General features: G+C 44.6%; 1 protein-coding gene across 1 annotated transcript; it reads right to left on the bottom strand.

Moving 5' to 3' along the window:
* Positions 1-1,056: 1,056 nt before the first annotated feature.
* Positions 1,057-13,610, bottom strand: Chgb (chromogranin B). The gene is made up of 6 exons (XM_059258946.1): positions 13,571-13,610; positions 12,543-12,944; positions 8,965-9,011; positions 8,429-8,522; positions 1,778-3,540; positions 1,057-1,150 (listed from the first exon to the last, which is right to left on the bottom strand). Exons 1-6 carry the CDS (start codon positions 13,608-13,610, stop codon positions 1,073-1,075), a joined length of 2,424 nt encoding a protein of 807 aa, XP_059114929.1. The 3' UTR covers positions 1,057-1,072.
* Positions 13,611-13,961: the final 351 nt, after the last annotated feature.

The following is a 13,961-nucleotide window of genomic DNA, read 5'->3' as shown; positions in this document are numbered from 1 at the left end:
AAATCAGGCAAGTCCTGAGGGAGGAGCTTACACCAGGTGTTCATATTCCCAGCCCAGAGTTCTGTTCATTATCAAGGCTTTCTTTTCAGTCCAGTCCTTGACTATCTCCCCCTAAAGCTCTCCAGTTTGTTGGAGTCTAATTATTCGTATTTCTCTTGAGATGGGTTTTCAATATATTGCTTAGGCTGGCCTTGAGCTCTGGGATTATTCTCTTCCCTCAGCCTCACAAGTAGCTTTCTGTAGACACAGGCTACACAGAGAGCTAATAAGGGGATTCGGCTGCATTTCTCTTTTGTACTGCCTCGCTTCATGCTCTTTGCCAGTCTTTTTCAGTCCTGATTATGGAACCCAGAGCCTCATATGTGCTAGACAAGCCCTCTACACTGAACTGTCTCCTTTTTTCTGCTTTGCAGAATTTTGAAAGTGATGTTTTGGGTGGGTGAAATGACTCTGTAGGAAAGGTGCTTACTACCAAGCTGGTCGACCTGATTTTGATCTCAGAGAACCAACTTGTGAAAGTTGTCTTCTAACCACAACCCCCCCCACACACACAATGAATAAATCAAACGCAATTTTAAAAAGTAAATATTTTCTTTTAAAATGGGTTCTTCAAGCCTGCCTGATCTCTACCAGGATAGAAATCAATGTTTTATTTTCAATATTTTTCTTTATATCTTGCTATATTTTACTTCAAAAATTTTGCTTTTTTTCTGTTATACACTTAAAGGCCTACAAATCCTAATGCTATCTTTGAGAATATACTTAGAAGAATGGATTTCAAAATCGTGCTCTTCCTAACTAACCCAAAGAGAGCTAAAAAAACAAGAAGGATTTAGTTTCAGGTAAATCTTTTATTGTTTATGTTTCAAAGACAGTAACATGGTCATTGTCACAGGCATGTGAACGTCTATTTTGCAGGAAGAATATGCTACAAGTCACTCTAGTCACATAGCATTAGCATTCTGGCAAAGATAAATGGTGTTTCCAACTGCATCAAACATTTAATAAATAGGAAATTCTGTTTTCTGCCTTTGGATGAGTCAATGGCAGAAACGGCCTGCCTCTCCAACTGTCAGCCCCGCTGGCCGAACTTTTCCGCTATCTTCTGCAGCTCCAGATCCATGGCAGCCAAGTTCTCCAGTTCCTTTTTCTGAGAAACAGAAAAGTGGAGTGCTGAAGTCAATTCATATGCTCCAGTTCAGGGAGCTCTAAGGAGAAAGGGGAATTTTAGGTATAGTAGAGGCTGCCTGAGCCAGCCAACATCAGGGGTCTTCAAAGTGTGTTTCTCCTCATCAGTAGATTGGGCACCCTAAGCAATTGCCCAGGAATGAAGATTCCTGGGTCCCATCCAAAACTACTGAATGAGAAACTCTGGGGAGTCAGGAATCCCTGTTACTCTGATATACTTTCAAGCTTGTGAAGCACCATCTGACAAGATCAAATTAGGTAAAGGCGCTGCTTGGGTGGTCAGCATGATCATGGGAATCACCTGGTCAGCACCAGGTGCCTAAGCACTAAGGTATACTGCACGCCCAGGCAGCACCTGGTACTCATCAGACAGAATCTCCGGGGATAGATCCCAGACAGTAGTTTTCCAAGTTCTCTAAGCAAGACATGAAACACTGGGTGGTGGCTGGAAATCAGCCCTGCTGTGACCAGGGGACTCACATCCCCACAGTGAAATTTCCCACCCGTCTCTCCCATTATCAGACATGTTGATGCTAACATCAACCTTGATCATCAGCTTCTAATTTTAAGCAAAAGCCTCATACTGTACCTCTTCCTCAGTCAGAACTCTCTGATCAGACCTGCCCTTTTCAGCTTCTGCCTCCTGGTGAGGCCCCGTCTGCTCCTCTGAGTCATAGAAGTCAGGAAATTCAGCTGACTTCTTCCGGTAGTGAAGGAGCTGGTCCAGCTCAGCCACTCCATCATACTGCCTTTTCAAGTCCAGATGAGGGGCCCTGGCAAAGCTTCTCTTCTCGTATCCCCAATTCACATCCTCTGAGGAGGGCCTTTTCTCCAACCAGTCATAGTTGTACTCTGGGAAGAAATTCCTCTCAGTCAAGGTCAACCCATTTCCATCTTCACCTTCACCCTCAAGAAAATTGTCATCTGGGTTGTCTCTTTTCTCAAAATCCCCGTTCTTCCACTGGAGAGGGTCAAAGTAGGGGTTGAAGAGCATCCCTAACCTCTTCCTCTTTTCAGTGGTGGGATAGGGTGCATACTGTCTGTCGGGAAACCTCATTTCCTCCCTGCCTTCTTCTGGGTCTAGCAGCTCTTCCTGTTGCCACCATTTGCCTTGGTCCCCTTCCTCGTCATAGTTGAGGTAGTTTTTCTCCTGTTCTTGCCATTTGCTTTGTGGATACCTTTTTGCCGTATCTATCAGGCCTTCTTGAACAGGGTAATGTCCTTTACCCAGGAGCCTTTTCTCTTCTCTGGTGTCAAGAGCAGAATAGGCACCTGGCTCACCTCCCCTGCCTCTGTGTTGGTATCCCTTTGCCCCCTCATAGACCCTCTCTTCCTCAGTTTCTTCACTGTGTCTGTTGGCCATGCTTTCAAGTTCAGAGTTGGGGTGGCTTCTCTTGTACTCCTTTTCCTGGCTCTCCTCACTCTCAGGCCTTGGAGCTCTGTCCTCTTCACTTCCCCTGCCCCCATACTGTGGTCCCTGAAGGCGCTCGGGAGCCTGGAACCCTGGATAGCTTCTCATTTCTTCCCCATATTCGGGTTCTTCCTCTGACGCCCTGTAGTGGGTTGGATGGTGGCCCCTCTTTTCCCCTAAACTGGCTGTGGCCACATCTGTCTCCTCCGACTCCTCCTCAGGGGCACGTCTCCTTCCCTCCAATACAGGATGCCCTTCTTGAGGGGACTTGTTGGGGCGGCTTCTTCCGTGGTGGTGCCTGGGCCGCCGTTTGGCTAGTTCAGAGGCCGTGTCCTCCTCATCTTCCTCGGATTCCTCTTCGCTCTGGTCGTGGTTGCTAAGCTCCTGGGGTTGTTTCTCCTGCCTCCGTGCCTCCTCTCCACTCTCCCGGCTGCCTTGCTCCCTGCTGTGTGTCTTCTCATAGAGCCCCACCAAGTGTGCATCTGCTCTGGCCACGGACTCCTCTTTTTTCTGAGCCACGGTGTCGCTTCTTTTGTTGGAGACGGTGCTCTGTTTCTCCCCCAGAGCTTCAAGGTGTTTCTCTTCGCCAGCATCTTCCCTGTGCTCCCCTTTTGGGTAATTCTTGCCGCCTTCTCCCTCCCTTTCCTCTGCCTCACTCTCTTCTGAATGGCGCATCTTGGCTTCTTTGGACACTTGTTGGTTGGAGGGATGGAGGCTCTCCTGGGATTTGTCCACTCCCTCTTGGCTGTGTTCTCCTCCTTCTGTCCGCTTCTCATTGTCTGCCTTTGTCTGGCCTTGAGGGTCTTCTACTGGAGCTCCTGTTTCCTCCCTGCTGGGAGACCAGTGGGCTACGGAGGCATCAGCTGGGTCTCTTAGCAATCGTACTTCAAACTTTGTGTTCTCATTTTCACCTTTTTCTTCACCTTTGACCTCTTTCCCACCTATAATGAAAATATAGGAGTAAGCACAACTGTAGAAATGCTTGAGGTTCAAGTACCAGCCTCAGTGATCATTAAAAAATCCCGTGGACACTGGGAAATTGTTATATGATAGAGGATATATTCAATTCTTTGAGAAGCTGATGCTATGGAAGCTCTTTGGCTGTGTTTAAATCTAAGAGCTCTGCACATTTAACTTTTCACTAACCCAGCATCTCTATTTGTGACTGTCAATGATCAAATTGAAATGGAGATGTAACTTTATGAAAGACTGGAATTTAGAACCAGAAGAACTCTTACAATTCATCTGGTTCAGCCTCCTTGTTTTGCAGGTATAGAAGATATGGAGACTTGGGGTGATAAGATTCAGGACCATTCTTTCCATATTTGAGTAAGGTGGAGAAGTTAGCATTGTGTAAATGAATGACTCTAACTATAATCCAACTAAATAGCATTAAGTAGCCAAAATAGGGAATACTAAGATTCAAAGGAGGATTCAAAATTTATTTCTCAGACTTTGTTATCGAGTCAATTGTGTGCACCCTACCCAGCAGGAAATGACAACTTCACCTAGTTCAGTCATGTGTTGTGTATTTCAGCCCACAATGGACTGTGAATTTCTCAGTAGTCCCACACCATCATATCGTATGATATCATCATATCATGTGAGTCATAGCCCTCTTGGTTTCTATAAATGCAATCAATGATGTTTATACAGCAACAAAATGGCCTAGTGATGCCCTTCTCAGAATCATTAAATAATTCATGGCTGTAACCGGTGATAAGAATGGAAAGGGCCTCTCTCTTTCTTCACTCAAGTCCCGCCCTGTCCACACGTGCTTTGACGTTGAGGATAAGTTACAATACACTGGGCTGTCTTCACGTTTCATGAGTCAGCAGCAGAAGACATAACTGACATTTTGCTGCTCTCTCCCATCTTTTCCAAATGTCAGGAAGTCTTTACTACATTCTCCCCAAGGACACCCTATGAAAAGAGGTGTGGAGATCACACTGTCTTTGTTGTTAGTTGGGAGGGCTTAGGTTTCAACCTGTCTCACCAAGTTCAGATAGAAGACCCAAAGCCAAGGCCACTGGCAGCTAAGGGTCAACACCGCACCACCCGTCATGGGACCCACTAGCTCTTTGTGGCTGTGGAACACTTGAGGTGTGGCTCGAGCAAACTGAGACCTGATACCTGAGACTTCATACAAAATCAGCGAATGTGTTAAAATAACAGTTTTGATAGATAAGGCAATATTAAATATTATTTGGGTAATATTAAATGAATAAAATACATTAGATAAAATTAGATATACTGTTGGCATTGATTTCACTTGTGTTTTTAAATTTTTTTTAGTGTGTCCACTAGAAAATTTGAAATTATATTTGTAGTTCATACTATATTTCTTTTGAACAGCACTGACGGGCCTTTCTGTTTGTTTTTAGACAGGAGCTCACTGGGTTAATTGGGTTAATAGGTAGGAGCTTAAGAGACAGCAAACAAGCACAGCAGGAGCAGACCTCGGGGTCATTTTGAACTGATATGTACAAAGGACAAAATGTATCTATTTTACAAAATATCCAAGAAACTCTAGCTGGTTCGTACCTCTCTATTACAGCACAGCCTGGCATGATAATAATATTCTCATGTTTACAAAACTGCAGGCATGTCTCTGGCCTTCTGTAGACAGACATTTGAGTTCCAGTTCATTTGTCACAGTCCTGCACCGTGTAAAAGCCCGTGATGATGCCAGGAGGATTGTGAGTTCTAGACCAGCTTGGGCTACAAAGTGAATTTAAGACAGCTAAATAACAAATCAAAGAGCCCTGTATTATGTACAGTGCCAGGGCTAATGAAGCAGGCACAAGTAAGTAGGGAGGCTTTGAGTGGTAGCTTTGACTTCCTGTGCCCCCTTTCCAAACTCCTGTGTTGAAATCCTAATCAATGCTATGATAGTTTGGGGAGATAAGGTCTTGGAAGATTCTTAGGTCCTGAGGGTGGAGCCCTCATGATAAGAGCAGGGCCCTAATAAAAGGACACATGAGAAACACAACCTCCCTCCACACAGTAGGCCATGCAGCCAAGAAGTGGGACCTTATCAGGCACCCTGATCTTGTGCACTAGCTGCTACAGCTATGAGAAGTTAATGGGTATTGTTTAAGCTGATGGGTCTATGATATTGTCTGCAGCACTCACAGCTGACTCAGACAGATGCTGATGTTATTCTCGGAGTCTTCTGGAGGACAACAGAAGCCACACACTCCTCTTCCTACCTGATTTAGGGGGTGGGGTGTCTTAGGTGCCAAGAACAGAAGTATTTTTACCTTTTTTGAGTTAAATGTGTACTGCCTATAGCAGCTTGTGCCTGGAGCTGAGCACTTCGCCCTAAATTTAGCTCTAAGGCCAGCAGGTGAGATTGGAGAAGGGCTGATTAGCCAATGAAGTCTTCCTCACTCTGTAACACCCAAGTGTGATGCTCACCCTTGCTTCTAGGTTAAAAAGGGAGCGTGTCTTATCCATCCTGTTGCAAAGTTGACCAGATCAACCTTGGTCAACCCTGGCCAGAGAAATCTTGTACGTGGTAAGAAACTGAACTTCTCTAAAGTCTCTTTAAGCCAAAAACACACAAACAAACAAACAAACAGCTAGCAACAAAAAACCCAACCCACAATTCTTCCTTTCTCCCCAAATACTTATTCATTCACTGAGTGCAGGAGAGCGGGAGTGGAGACTGGGCTTGGGGTGGAACACAGGCCAACAGGGCATTTCCTGCACTCAGCTGCACATGTGAGTCTGCCCGTTGGCTTAGGAGAAAGAAGAACAGGCCGGGAAAGAGAAAGCTACACTAGCACAGGATGAGATGACTCAGAGCTGGGTTCCCTTTGACCTACACTTCAGAGGCAGCATTTAAATATCAGATGTCGCCGGGCGGTGGTGGCGCACACCTTTAATCCCAGCACTCAGGAGGCAGAGGCAGGCGGATCTCCGTGAGTTCGAGACCAGCCTGGTCTCCAAAGCGAGTTCTAGGAAAGGCGCAAAGCTACACAGAGAAACCCTGTCTCGAAAAACAAAAAAATCAGATGTCACTTTAAGCAGGATGTGGTGGTGCACACCTTTAATCCCAGTACTAGCGAGACAGAGGCAGGTGGATCTCTGTGAGTTCGAAGCCAACCTCCTGTTTACATAGTGACTTCCAGGCTGGCAAGAGCTACAGAGTAAGACAGAATGAGATTCTGTCTCAAAATAAATATATAAGTAAATAGAGAGACAGACAGACAGACAGACAGATAATTAGCTTGGGATTTAATTCCGAGGTAAAATGCTTATGCAGCCTGAGTGAGACCCTGGGCTCAAGCTTCACCACCACAAACAAAAAGAAAAGTTCAAACCTTTAACTTCCTTTGAAATTTACAGGGTCTAAGTAGCAAAATCTGGTAGCAGAGTGTGTACCTCTTCCCCAGAGGCTGAAAGCTAAGCTGCACACGCTCCCGAGAAAGGCTGAGGTGTTGCACTGTGCTGCTGCCCCTAAGAAGGGGACCATGCTGCTGCACTACTGATCCTCAGAAGGCCCGTGCTGTGCTGCTGCTTCTCTGCTCCGAGTCTTTCCTGCTCCTTCCTGATTTTGTGTCTAGCCTGAGTGATGCTTGATGCTGTCCCAGCCTTTATGTCTCTACCTATTCCATGTCTTTGTTAAGAGACGTTTTGTTCTCCAGAGCAGTATCAACAGATACACAATTGGCAAGCTGGAATTACTATAACTACAGCCCAAGGGCTAAGTACTTGATTTTTGGAGGCAAGGAGAGTCTGGCATTCGGTAACACCCCATCACCCCCACCCCCAGTAATCATGGCTATCTGGTAACCTTTTATGACAGACCTTTACCTTTTCATCTGGTAAAGGAAGACAGGGAAGGATAGCATTAAAATGGGTTGGCCCAAAGAAGTAGTGTTTGCTTCCTGTGGTGACTTAGAACTGCTGCTGATACAAGCAGAAAAAAAAAAACAAAAACAAAAACAAAAAAACTTGAGAAAGACATAAGTATCTTGTCCGGAGTGATTGGGAAGCTTCCATTCACTGTTTAATGGGGGTCCTCATGTTTCAGGACCCCCCCCAATAACTTTGATGATTCAGAGGCAGAGTGAGTTAACCCAGATTCTCTGAGCCAATTGTCCATGGTTGTTGTTTATCACTTTATGCATAAACCCCATGTGCAGCAACCACAAGAGTATTTGTCTTAGAATGAGAGATCTTAGAGGTACAAAGAACTCACTGTTTCCAGCTTGACTAACATCTTCAAAGCAGTGGAAGGTGCTCACAAGAGCAGCCTTTGTTTGAGTTGGCTTGACTTCCTGAATGGCAAGGACTGTATAGTTTTGTAGAAACTGGTAACAGTAGATACTGCTTACATCACTGTTTAGACTTTGTTTCCCACAGAAGCTCTTCAGTACAGAGAAAATGCTCCACTAGCCTCAGAGCTGTTCTCCAATCTTGACCTCCTCTCACCTTCCAACACTTCCTCAGCCACCTCCTCATCTACCCACAAGCAAGCTCTTCCCACACCCCTCTCCACCAAAATGAGGACCTGTTTTATTTTTTTTAAAATATGAAACCAAAGAATTTAAGAACCGATGGACAGCTCAAAGACTACAATCAACTAAATTCCCTCTTTCAAAAAACAAGCCTGGAAAATTTTTTTTTAAAGGATCTTCTCCACCATCAGACAGTTACTAAGGGACCAGAAGTCACATCCCTGTCTCCCTAGGTACCAGTCTAGTCAATCAACACTAGCTATAGAATTATACAACAAGGATGCATTTGCAGGTGATGCAGGGCTTCAGGAAAAAGGTTCACTGCAGACACAAAGGTCTTTCTGGAGTATGGGACACTTACTCTTCTTTAGGATTTGCCGGCACTCAGGGGTGACAGTTGGAACACTGGACTTGGACAGGGCACTTGAGAGGACTTCAATAATGCAGCGAGTCACCTATGATAAAACACAAGAGCGGGTTGGGAAGCTGGTGTCACTAGAACACAATTCAATCAGGAGCTCCTGTCACAGGAGGCTTGAGCATGTGCCTGGAACCGATGCAGGATCCTCAGGGCAGGGACACACACTGACAGGATCATGAGGAAGCCTCCCAGGGGACTACACTACCAAGTAGATATTGAGTGGTGATAGCCCAAAGAAGGGAGATGAAGAGCCATTTCTAATGCTTAGAGGGAAATTGACCTGTCTTCAGGAAGACTAAATCCTCTGGGAAGGTTGCATATGCTTCCTACAGGAGAGGAGGCATCACTTGTCCTGGACTCTAAGGGACAAAACTTTGGCTTTGCAATGATAACATGGGGGAGGGAGCTGCCAAAGGGAGTGAGACACTCTAGGGTGTACACTCAAGTCTAGACTCTAGACCAATATTTCAACTTACCATTTCTTCATTGTGATCCCTGTTATCCACTGGAGCTGAGCTGACAGCTTTGAAAGAGAAAAACAGAAAATGTCTTGAGTTGATTTCTTGGAGGCTCAATGCCAAATTTGCAGACTCGCCCTGCTTTCTTTGAGGGGGATGCAGAATGAACACTTAGCAGAACCGAGGCTGGGATGATGACCATGATCATCATTTTCTAGTCGCTTGTACACATGTGTGCACATGTACAGACTTGTGTGAATACACAAACATACACAGCTGTTCTCCAGCAATGTCTTAAACATTTGGAAAGGAATGCTGCCTTACAGCCTATATGCATCAAATTCAAACCACAAATGAGGGCATTTCTTAAGTTTTGGCAATTTCTATGTCTTGTGCTGGTTACACAGTTGTCCTATATTTGTGAAAAGTTTGTTAAGCTGTATACTCTGTGTAGTTTCTACATTCTGTGCTGTAATTTTTTAAATTGAAATAGAATCAGGTGCCCTCCCCAATCCTTTCCCTCTATCCACGCTGAATGGCTCCATCTGCCTATTCCTGTTTCCAAGAAAATCTCCCCTAAACTCACTTATAAAAAACACAGCTACTAAAGGCTAGGCATGGTGGTGCATACCTTTAATCACAGCACTCAAAAGGCAGAGGCAGAAGGATCTCTGTGAGTGGACTTGAGGCCAGCTTGATCTACATAACTTAAAGGACTTTGTAGAAAGACACTATCTCAAAAAACAAACAAACAAAAACCAACTTCAACAACAACAACAACAACCAAAAAATATGGATATTAGATCCTTAATCACTCAAGACCTTTGCTTAAACAGTTTGCTTCTACATCTGTTTCAATATTAATGTTTCCCTGCATTGTATACAATTGTGTAAACACCATTAGAAGTATCAAGTTCTCCAGTCCACTATTATCTAGCTTATTAAGATCATTTAAAACTGTTTGAAAAGTGCCTAACAAGCTATGAAGAAAGACCCCAAGTTCTTCCTCAAACACAGGTTAGATAAGACCTGGCTGGCCAACTGCTGGTGCTCAGGGTCATATGCCTGGCTTTGGGGGTTTGGGTATTGTTTTTCCGTTTCTTTCTTGCTTGCTGAAGATTGAGGCCAGGTCCTCACACATGACTGACAATCACTCCCCAGCTGAGCTGCAGCCCCAGCACCAGGCCAGTCTTTTATGCTCCAGATGACTGCTATTTTGAGAACATACTCACTTTGGCACTTTTCTCTTTTCGCCTGAAATCTGTGAAATTCTCTGGAAAGTAACTATGGAAGAATTGCTCCCCTGGTGACAAAGAAGTCACCCTTTCCAAGTTCAGCCTTCCAGACCTTCTGCAGCAACGCAGCTCCACATATATAGTTCTGTCTGTTGTTTTCCCCAATGTAAAGTGAGTACTTTACCCTTACAGCCAAAGTATCAACTTCTATCAGATCTGATGGTCAAGGGATGTCCCATTGTCCTAGACAATTCTCAGTCTACAACTTACTATTGTAGAACATCGCTGTTTCTCTGAGGGAGGCTCCTCAGACTCTTCTTAATAGAAAGGAACTAGGGCTTGCTTATGAAGGCACATTGTGTACCTTGGTGAGACTTCCAAATGACATGCATTTCTTCCAACAGAATCTGTGATAGCAAAGTAATAACTAAAGATATATTGAGTTCCCTAACCTGTTGTAACTTATTTTTGTAGCAAGTAAGAAATAAATTTAACACTTATGGAAGAGTCAAATTATCAAATGGTTAAAAAAATTATCAAATAATAAGTTTGGTAATAACTTCTGAAGTGTCAACATCTATAAGACTATTAAAGTTTAATCCCAGATGGAAATTACAGAGGTTAAGCGTGATCTTCTGCTAGTAAACCGTGGGCACCCCCAAAGTCCACTAGGTTGAAAGTCAAACAATGTCTGCAGAGTTAAAAAATATCCTTCTGCATATGGTATGGATATGGATATCCTACAGTTAGGTCATCCATGTTAATCTTTAAAGTGTACAATACTCACCATAGACAGCCAGCCGTGGATCTCCTTCTATAACCTCTTAATGGTAGAAAATGAACTAGATGACTTCCTGAAGGCTCCCTACCAACCATGATTTTGCTAAATAACAAACTACTTGAAGTCTCTCATTGCCAGATTTTGGGAGGAGGAAATGAAGAGGTGGTTGCTAAGATACAGGGGTCTTTCTAGGGTGATGAGCAAGTCCTGATATTTGATAGTGGAGATGGTTACAGTCTGTGGATAGCTTATATACCACTGAGTTAGACATTTTAAAGAGATAGGATGCATAATGTGTGAAACATAGCCTAAAATATGGGAGGGTATCATAACTCCATTTTAGTTACTATTAAATATGAGTTTTTATTCTTCTGTAGGAGGTATGAAAATGTTTAACCACCACAGTTGAGTTACAAAAATGTTACTGTTTTGTAATCTAGAGCACAATGTACAGTATCACTGTGACCTCTTCAGCAATGCCTTTCTGAAATACTTTGAACTTGAAGAATTCTAAATTTATTCAGTTTGTTTTCTTTAATCAAATTGAGAACATGTATTAGTTATTCATAGGAATGATTTTTAAAGATTGAGGACATTGTGATTGCAATAAAATAACCTTTGGCTTTGATTCTGTCAAACATTGAATCAAGTGATTCCTGCCAATCAAAGGTTTATATTTATAGAGTCAAGTCTAGTTAGAAATCTCAGTCTCAGAACAAAACACTTTTCTGTGGCCAAAGAGCCAAAGAAAGCTGCTAGCTTAATTTGGTGTTGTACTTACTTACTTATCAGTATCCCAACACAAACACACTCTCAAATCATCAGAGATCATTGAGTAAATTTAGAGTAATTTGAAATTCAACCACCACAATCTTCCACACAGAAATCATCATCAAATGTTAGCTCCCTCTGTTTTCATCCTCCAAAATTGACTGAAACATTAGTTTACTACTCCGGAGGTACTTTTATGGTTATTACACAGTCTTGTTATTTTTATTTCTAGAGTACAAAAGAAATGTCCAGCGAGGATTCCATTCATAAATTAAAAACTGATCGACTTAAACGTGAATTACCTCTACCTAGATACACAAACACAAAGCATAAATATGTTAACCCTGTAAACACATACGCATGAAAAACTGCACACACATATATGACATGCTGAGGAAAATGCATTATATGCACACGGATCTAGTTCTAACTCGGCGTCTTTATAATAACAGAGGAAATTCGGCAGGTGCCAACTGCATGCATTCCCACCCCGCTGCAGCCGCAGTGCTGTCAAGAGTCACACATAGAATCAGACTACAAGGCTCTCTCTAGCCCTGGAGAAAGCTTGGCATCTCTGCAGAGAACACAGAATGCGACTTTGCTCACTAGGGCCGCACAGCCCCTGCGGGGAAAGCAGGAAAAGGCTGGGAGGCTCTCGTTTCCCCAACTCACAGCTCAGCGAGGCAATAACTAATATGTGTTCTCAATTTTGGTTAAAGAGGCCGGGCGGAGAACGAAATCTAGCTCTTCCAGCCGGGGGGCTCCGGGTCCAGGTCCGGGAGCTGTCCGAGGTGCTGAAAGCCACTCACCGGCCAGAGCTGCAGCGCCCAGGAGGCTGAGGAGCACGGCGGTCTGCATGGCCCCGATCGCCAGCTGCGCGCAGGAGGAGCACAGCGGGTGCGAGCTCCGCAGAGCGGCTGTGGCGCGGTGGACGCAGGCCTGGCTCTTATGAAGGGCAGGCGGGGTGCAGCGCCCGGGGGCGAGCGGCGAGCGGGGGCGCCCCTTGCTCAGCCTTGACGTCACGGAGCAGCCCCGGGGCGGCGCCAGCGGGCGGAACCTCAGACAGTGAGCGTGGCCCTGCTCTGGGTCCCAGCAGACGCAGGAGGGGATGCGGGGACGCCAGGTGCTGTCTGTTCCAGGCAAGGAGGGGCAAGGGTCCGGCTCAGATTGCACGCGCCTGCGCTCCAGCTCCCCCGCACACACCTCGGAGCCTGCAGAACGCGAGTTTGAGGCTGTGGGTCAGATGTGTGTAAATGAGGAGGTCAGTTTTGTATCTCCTCTGCCCAGCCGAGGAAGATCCTTGCTTGGGACACACCGGCGGTTCTTAGGGCTTTACAAGAGAGTGATGGCGGTAAACCTAAAGTGTGCAGCCAGAAATACATAACCTGCTCTTGGTTCAGATGTTAGGTCTGTGTATCTGTCTTCCCATCTATGCCTCCGTCTGTCTTCCGTTTGCAGACACCTCCCACCCCACATACAGTGCTTATCAGATGGACTTTAAAAAAAAAAAAATCAGACAGGCCAAAAGGATGCTCTGCGAAATTATCTCTCTCTTTTAACCGCAGTCTCCAAGTTCTGTTCCTCCTGTAAGCACGTTCTGTGGCGTAGGCCTAGTTTAATTTGGAACATATGTAACTGGTGCTATTCTTCTCATTCCTTCCCCCTTTTCCTCTTGAAGGGCTACACTGTGTTGCACTGAACGGGTATTTTGGTATTTAACCAGCTCTTCCTGATAGACATTTATTTAGGTTGTTACCATCCCCCCCCCCTCTTTTTGGCCTTTAGTTACTCCTTTATGACAGGGGCATAGCCAGAGGGCAGGGTATGAAGTACCCACCTTGCAGGAACTTGCAGTACATCCTTGAAAACCTGTTCATCTTTGCTTGCTTTTAGATTGAGATAGAAATGCATTTTAAATTATGTGTGCAAGGGAGATGATAACACATCTTCCAGATTATTTTTGACATGAATTCTGTTAGCCTAATAAGGAATCAGGAAAAAGCACAGGCAAGCGTCCTGCCCAGAAGAGATACAATCTGCTCTGATAACAGATTCTGAGGAACAGTAAAACTTGATTTGAGGTCTCTTTGGTTAAGTGATGAAGGTGTCTACAGACACAACCAAACAGAGATTTCCAGTTCCTTTTCCTGAAAAGTCTCCAATTCTTTTTGCATGTGCTGAGTATATAGATAGATGCATCTTCCTGGAAGATTATTTTTACCAAAGCT

Source organism: Peromyscus eremicus, chromosome 4, assembly GCF_949786415.1.
Source record: "Peromyscus eremicus chromosome 4, PerEre_H2_v1, whole genome shotgun sequence".
NCBI classification, from domain to species: domain Eukaryota; kingdom Metazoa; phylum Chordata; class Mammalia; order Rodentia; family Cricetidae; genus Peromyscus; species Peromyscus eremicus.
The sequence above is the reverse complement of the archived record's forward strand: the minus strand, read 5'-3'. Positions and strand labels throughout refer to the sequence as shown.

What these genes read in the sequence shown, in the direction of transcription:
- Chgb (XM_059258946.1), bottom strand. Translation starts at nt 13,610, where the DNA reads ATGAACAGGTTTTCAAGGATGTACTGCAAGTTCCTGCAAG. An exon ending in GGGCGCTGCAGCTCTGGCCG is followed by an intron (nt 9,012 to 12,542) that starts GTGAGTGGCTTT and finishes TCTCTTTCAAAG; the next exon opens with CTGTCAGCTCAGCTCCAGTG. An exon ending in GAGTTCTGACTGAGGAAGAG is followed by an intron (nt 1,151 to 1,777) that starts GTACAGTATGAG and finishes TCTGTTTCTCAG; the next exon opens with AAAAAGGAACTGGAGAACTT.